The sequence below is a fragment of the Hyla sarda genome (assembly GCF_029499605.1).
Source record: "Hyla sarda isolate aHylSar1 chromosome 1 unlocalized genomic scaffold, aHylSar1.hap1 SUPER_1_unloc_16, whole genome shotgun sequence".
In the NCBI taxonomy this organism is placed as follows: domain Eukaryota; kingdom Metazoa; phylum Chordata; class Amphibia; order Anura; family Hylidae; genus Hyla; species Hyla sarda.
Window position 1 is genome coordinate 412,868 of NW_026607577.1, and position 7,708 is coordinate 420,575.

The window sequence follows — 7,708 nt, forward strand, 5'->3', positions numbered from 1 at the left end:
TTGGACGCAGTGCACATTACGGTAATAATTCTCTTTATTCTGTAGGTCCAAACGATTACAATGATAAATGATTTATATAGGTTTTATTTTAACACTTTAAAAATATAAAAAAATTCTAACTTTCTGTACAATAATGAGTCTGTATCAGATTGTCCTACCTTGTCCCCTATAACTCTCTTATTATTCCGTATACGGGGATGTATGAAAGTAATTTTTTGCGCCATGATCTGTAATTTTTATCGGAACCACTTTAGTTTTGATGAGACTTTATCGCTTTTATGAATTTTTTTCTGATCGATGAAGTTGTATTTTTCTTAGTTTACGCCATTGACCATGCAGTTCCACATATGTTTAGAATTTTTTTTGTTTACATTATTATAAAAAAATAATTGGTAAATGGAGAAGATTCAATCATTTATTAGGGGAGGGGCTTATTCACAGTAAGTTAATGTTCTTTTTACCTTATTCCCAGTTTTTTAGTCCCTGTAGTAGACTATTACATGGGATCTATAGATTACATACACTGACCAATGCTGTGATGCTGAGGCTGCCTGCAGGATTGGAGCGTCGTTCAGACAGCATGGAGCGAGGTTAGGGACCTCCACCCGTTCTCTCAGCTGACCGGGACCCCGCTATTTCACTGTGGGTGTCCTTATCAGCTCCTTACACTCCATGGGACAGGTACTTTGGGTATAATGACCTGGACTGACAGCTGGATCATCAGACTTGCGGTCAGTTCAGGACATGTGACCATAATATAGAGGATCTGCCCCGACAAGTATTCACCTCATCATCCGAGAGCAAGAAGATAAATCATGTGCAGGAATATCCCCTCAAATGTCTCCATATAACATCCTGGAATTGTATAGAATTAAATGTTTATTCACAATACAGGTTCCTATAAGGTGTCAGGACGTGGCGGTGTATTTCTCCATGGAGGAGTGGGAGTATGTAGAAGGACACAAGGATCAGTACAAGGATCAGGTCATGATGGAGGATCAGCAGCCCCTCACATCACCAGGTAATAGACATGACTATATACACACGTCCTCTCATTATTTGTATGTAAAGAATGAATTCATTCTCTGTATGTGTTCCCTACAGTCAGATCCAGTAAGAGAACAGCACCAGAGAGATGTCCCCGTCCTCTTCTTCCACAGGATGATCAGGTAGATTGAGATATTCCCTATGATCTGTAGAAGGGCTGTGAAGCTCTTGTGGTCAGCCCCCTCACCCTCCATGACTCCTCATCTCCTGCTCATCTATAACATCCCACGTGACTTCTCCTACTGTCTGATGACTTTTACAATATTTCTTTCACATCTTATGAATCAGGGTGAAGATCTGAACAATATTAAAACTACAGAGACAGATGTGAGCGGTGATAAGCAGTTTAAGGAGAACTTTCCTACAGAGAAAGATCTGATCTATATTAATGCTACAGACATAAAGGAAGAAGAAGAGACAGATGTGAGCGGTGATGTGCAGTATAAGGAGGACATTCCTACAGGGGAAGTTCTTATCTATATTAATGCTCCAGAGACAAAAGTGAGCCGTAATAAGCAGTATAAGGAAAACATTCCTACAGGGAAAGATCTGATCTATATTAACGCTACAGACATAAAGGAAGAAGAGGCAGATGTGAGCAGTATAAGGAGGACATACCTATAGGGAAAGATCTGATCTATGTTAATACTACAGACATAAAGGAAGAACAAGAGACAGATTTGAACTGTGATGAGCAGTATAAGGAGGACATTCCTACAGGGAAAGATCTGATCTATATTAATGCTACAGACATAAAGAAAAAAGAAGAGACAGATGTAAGCGGTGATGAACAGTATAAAGAGGACATTCCTACACGGAAAGATCGGATCTATATTAATGCTACAGACAAAGAAAGAAGAAGAGACAGATTTGAGCAGTGATGAGCAGTATAAGGAGGACATTCCTACAGGGAAACATCTGATTTATATTAATGCTACAGACATAAAGAAAGAAGAGTCAGATGGGAGTGGTAATGAGCAGTATAAGGAGGACAGCCCTACAGGGAAAGATCTGATCTATATTAATGCTACAGACATAAAGGAAGAACAAGAGACAGATGTGAGCAGTGATGATCAGTATAAGGAGGACATTCCTACAGGGAAAAATCTGAGCTCTATTAATGCTACAGACATAAAGGACCAACAAGAGACAGATGTAAACAGTGATAAGCAGTATAAGGAGGGCATTTCTACAGGGAGAGATATGATCTATATTAATGCTACAGACATAAAGAAAGAAGAAGAGACAGAGATGAGCAGCGATGAGCAGTATAAGGAGGACATTTCTGCAGGTAACTGCCCAGGTGAGTAGTAACCACTAAATACAGAGAACAGTCACAGATTCTACTCAGTCACCGACTGCAGTAATCACAGAAAATATAATGCTCATATATGTTACTCACTAGGTCATCCAGATACTATACAGATCTGTTTTATTTGTCTTCTGTATTTGGCTCACAAATCCCTCTGTTCTGCTGCTCACCTATTCTGGCATCCACTGTTCAGGAAGGGGAGTGTCTGAGGCAAGCACTGAGCCCGCCCTCACTCACCATTCATTCACTTCCTCCCTGGGTCTGCTGTGCCGGATCTCTTTATCCAATCACTGCAGGCTATTCTGTAACCCCCTCCTCTCTGCTTTCATGCTGCAGTCTGATAGGACAGGAGTGAGCACAGAGGAGTACTTATCCTGCCAGGTCTGTGCTTCAGCTGGGACAAAGATGATGCTGCAGCCGGACAGGATTTTGTTTTAGATCAGTGGTTTCAAAGTGTGGCCTTTACTGATACTTAGAATGCATTTATCATTAACCCCTTAAGGACCATGTCCATTTTGGCCTTAAGGACCAGGCCAATTTTATTTTTGCATTTTAATTTTTTCGTCCTCACCTTCTAATATCCATAACTCTTTTAACCCCTTAAGTCCGCTCCCGTTCTATAACGCTGTGGCCCTGCGTCATAGCGGCTAGGGCCCGGCCATTGTTTATAGCGGGTCGGGCCCGGCCGTGGCTAAAAGCGTGCAGCACTGATCGCGGTTCCGCGCGCTATTAACCCTTTAGCCACAGAGTTCAAAGTTGACTGCCGCGTCTAAAGTGAAAGTAAACTACCCCTGGCTAGCTCAGCGGGCTGTTTGGGATCGCAGCGATTTCACCGCAGCATCCTGAACAGCTGTAGGACAGCAGGAGGGTCCCTTACCTGCCTCCTAGTGTCCGATCGCCAAATGGCTGCTCAGTGCCTGAGATCCAGACATGAGCAGTCAAGCGGAAGAATCATCGATCCTATGAGAAACCATTGATCAATGTACGAGATCAGTGTGTGCAGTGTTATAGTCTCCTATGGGATAACAATGATCAGTGTAAAAGATCAGTGTGTGCAGTGTTATAATCTCCTATGGGATAACAATGATCAGTGTAATGTCAGTGTGTCCAGTATTATAGTCTCCTATGGGATAACAGTGATCAGTATAAGAGATCAGTGTGTGCAGTGTTATAGTCTCCTATGGGATAACAATGATCAGTGTCGGAGATCAGTGTGTGCAGTATTATAGTCTCCTATGGGATTACAATCATAAGTGTGGGGGCTCACTGTGCATGGGGTAAACGTGGTTACCCGAGTGCTCTGTATTCAGAAAAAATGCATCCAATAGAAAAAAGGGTGTAACACATGTTTCAATTGATGCTTAAGTTTTCTTTATATATATATATATATATATATATATATATATATATATATTCAGAAGATATACAATTTTTCAACATTAGAATATTCACCCATGTGCACAAAGTAATAAATCAGCAGTGTCCAGCAGGAGATATGTATCAGCTCATCAAGTTGTCTTTAGTTGTATAACCTGTATACGGCCATCTCCTACACCAGCAGGTGTATAAGTCCATGCAACGTTTTGAAGGAAACACCTTCTTTGTCCAGCATAATGTGAAAAACGCCCATCACCAAGTTAAATACGTTTACATTCTCGCGAGATCTTAATTCTACAGCGGAAATACAAAAGTTACAAAAACGTATCAAAAGGAATTAAAATCACATAAAAAACCACATGAAAACAATAGTACAGTTACAGTATACGCTTAGTTATAAAAATACATTGAAATTGCAGATCTCATTAATCCCGTCCGGTTTTAAAGTACCCAGTTTTTGTATCCAGCGCACCTCGTTCCTCAATAGTTTCATTTTTACTTGTTCCTTATTATCGCCCTCTATGTTTTCAAGTACCTGCCATCTAAGTTCATTCACATTGTGTCTGTATTCTGAAAAATGCCGAGCTACGCTGGTTTCCGATTTTTCTTTATTTGCTGCATTACCTTCACTCTTGTTCACATTGTCCTGTTCTTTTTTGTACGTTCTAGTCTCCTATGGGATAACAATGATCAGTGTAAGAGATCAGTGTGTGCAGTGTTATAGCCCCCCTATGGGATAACAATGATCAGGATAAGAGATCAGTGTGTGCAGTGTTATAGTCCCCTATGGGATAACAATGATCAGGATAAGAGATCAGTGTGTGCAGTGTTATAGTCTCCTATGGGATAACAATGATCAGGATAAGAGATCAGTGTGTGCAGTGTTATAGTCCCCTATGGGATAACAATGATCAGGATAAGAGATCAGTGTGTGCAGTGTTATAGCCTCCTATGGGATAACAATGATCAGTGTAAGAGATCAGTGTGTACAGTGTTATAGTCTCCTATGGGATAACAATGATCAATGTAAAAGATCAGTGTGTGCAGTGTTATAGCCTCCTATGGGATAACAATGATCAGTGTAAGAGATCAGTGTGTACAGTGTTATAGTCTCCTATGGGATAACAATGATCAATGTAAAAGATCAGTGTGTGCAGTGTTATAGCCTCCTATGGGACCTATAACACTGCAAAAAATAGTTTAAAAATTGTGAATAAAGATCATTTAACCCCTTCCCTAATAAAAGTTTGAATCACCCCCCTTTTCCCATAAAATAAAAAAAAACTGTGTAAATAAAAATAAACATGTGATATCGCCGTGTGCGGAAATGTAAAAAATATAAAAATATATTGTTAATTAAACCGCACGGACAATGGCGTACGCGCAAAAAAAATTCCAAAGTCCAAAATATCGTATTTTTGGTCACTTTTTATATAATGAAAAAATTAATAAAAAGCGATCAAAAAGTCCGATCAATACAAAAAATGGTACCGCTAAAAACTTCAGAACACGGCGCAAAAAAATGAGCATTCATACCGCCCCTTACTTTTGGAAGCCTCCAAAAGTTACAAAATGGCGTTTTTTCTTCAATTTTGTCGCACAATGATTTTTTTTTCTATTTCGCCGTAGGTTTTTGGGTAAAATGACTGATGTCATTACAAAGTATAATTGGTGGTGCAAAAAATAAGCCATAATATGGATTTTTAGGTGCAAAATTGAAAGAGTTATGATTTTTTAAAGGTAAGGAGGAAAAAACAAAAGTGGAAAAACGCTCAGTCCTTAAGGGGTTAAATTTCCATCCACAGACCCATATGAGGACTTGTTTTTTGCGGGACCAATTGTCCTTTGTAATGACATCACTCATTTTACCATAAAGTGTACAGCGAACCCAAATTATTATTTTTTGTGAGGAAATTTTAATGAAAACGCTGCTGGACACTTTACGGTAAAAATGACGTTTTCTTTATTCTGTTGGTCAATGATTAAAATGATCCCCGTGATCACATATTTTTATTTTATTGTCCTGCTTTTAAAAAAAATCACAAACCTTTTTTTTTATTTTTTTACAAAATCAGTCTCCCTACTTGGACCACCAATAACTTTTTCATTTTTCCGTATACCGGGCGGTATGAGGGCTCATTTTTTGCATCATGACCTGTATTTTTTTTTTTATTTCACTTTTGTGTATTTGTGACTTTTTAGTCGCTTTTTTATAAAAAAAAATTAATTTTGAATGTGATGTGACCAAAAAGCAGCAATTTTTTTGTACTTTTTTACGTTTACGCTGTTCACCGCACGGGATCATTAACATTATTTGATCGGATATTTATTCAGGCAGCAACACCAAATATGTTTATATTATCATTTTTTGATGCTTTTTTGAGTAAAATAGGGGAAAATAGTGATTAAAATTTTTATTAGGGTGGGGTTTTTCAATTTTTTTAACTTTTATTTTTAACTCCTTATGTCCCCATAGGTGACTATCTATTGCAATCATTAGATTACCAATGCTGTTCAGTGCTATACATAGGCATAGCACTGATCAGTATCATCAGCGATCTTCTGCTCTGGTCTGCTGGAAGGCAGATCAGTGCAGAAGACCCCGGGAGAGCGGTGGAGGCAGGTGAGGGCACCTCTGTGCCACCTACAATCAGATCAGTGATTACAAGTGCCGCACTGCCACAGGTGCCGTGATCTGTATTGATCTACGGGATCTAAGGGGTTAATGGTGGACATCAGCGATATCGCTGATGTCCGCCATTACTGGTGGTTCCCTTGTTGAAAAGGTTCCATGATGTCACATGCTGCACTTATAATGTTGTACTAAAAAGACTATAAATATGGGCGCAATTATTAATAAAATCTGTGTTATTCTCTGCAGATTCTTGTAGCAGGAGATCAGAGGAGAATCTTATATCTTCAGATTATAAAGCAGATGATGATATCACACAAGATACATATGAAGAACATTCCATTATCCCAGATACACCCTCAGCCCTTCACAGCCAAGATCTGTCATCTCATCCTTATATACAGGTCCTGTCTTCTCACTCATCACAGGATGTTCAGCAAAATAAAAGTCACAGAAGGGGTGTTGGACACCAACAAGCTCATACAGGAAAGAAAACATATTCATGTTCAGAATGTGGGAAATGTTTTACTTCTAAATCAGATCTTGTTGTACATCAGAGAACTCACACAGGAGAGAAGCCCTTTTCATGTTCACAATGTGGAAAATGTTTCACTCAGAAATCGCATCTTGTTGGACATCAGAGAACTCACACAGGAGAGAAGCCATTTTCATGTTCAGAATGTGGAAAATATTTTACTTCTAAAACGTGGCTTGTTCAGCATCAGAGAACTCACTGTTTTCATGTTCAGAATGTGGGAAATGTTTTACTTCTAAATCACGGCTTGTTGAACATCACAGAACTCACACAGGTGAGAAGCCATTTCCATGTTCAGAATGTGGGAAATGTTTTACTAAGAAATCAAATCTTGTTGAACATCAAACAGCTCACACAGGAGGGAAGCCATTTTCATGTTCAGAATGTGGGAAATGTTTTACTTCTAAATCACGGCTTGTTAGACATATGAGAATTCACACAGGGGAGAACCCATTTTCATGTTCAGAATGTGGGAAATGTTTTACTTCTAAATCAAATATTATTGAACATCAGAGAACTCACACAGGGGAGAAGCCATTTTCATGTTTAGAATGTGGAAAATGTTTTACTAAGAAATCAAATCTTGTTGAACATCAAATAACTCACACAGGTGAGAAGCCATTTTCATGTTTAGAATGTGGAAAATGTTTTACTAAGAAATCAAATCTTGTTGAACATCAAATAACTCACACAGGTGAGAAGCCATTTCCATGTTCAGAATGTGGGAAATGTTTTACTCGGAAAGCACATCTTGTTGTACACCTACAGAAATGTCTGTTATACAAAATGCAAACAGAATCAAAAT

General features: G+C 38.8%; 1 protein-coding gene across 1 annotated transcript; it reads left to right on the plus strand.

Annotated features, from left to right (window-relative positions):
• The first annotated feature begins 1,833 nt into the window (after positions 1-1,833).
• On the plus strand, positions 1,834-7,453 carry LOC130298023 (zinc finger protein with KRAB and SCAN domains 7-like). Its single transcript, XM_056550905.1, has 2 exons — positions 1,834-2,350; positions 6,618-7,453. Exons 1-2 carry the CDS (start codon positions 1,834-1,836, stop codon positions 7,331-7,333), a joined length of 1,233 nt encoding a protein of 410 aa, XP_056406880.1. The 3' UTR covers positions 7,334-7,453.
• The last annotated feature ends 255 nt before the right edge of the window (positions 7,454-7,708 follow it).

Coding starts and splice junctions, on each gene's coding strand:
- LOC130298023 (XM_056550905.1), top strand. CDS start 1,834: ATGAACAGTATAAAGAGGACATTCCTACACGGAAAGATCGGATCTATA. Junction 2,351..6,617: donor TTCTGCAGGTAACTGCCCAG/GTGAGTAGTAAC, acceptor TATTCTCTGCAG/ATTCTTGTAGCAGGAGATCA.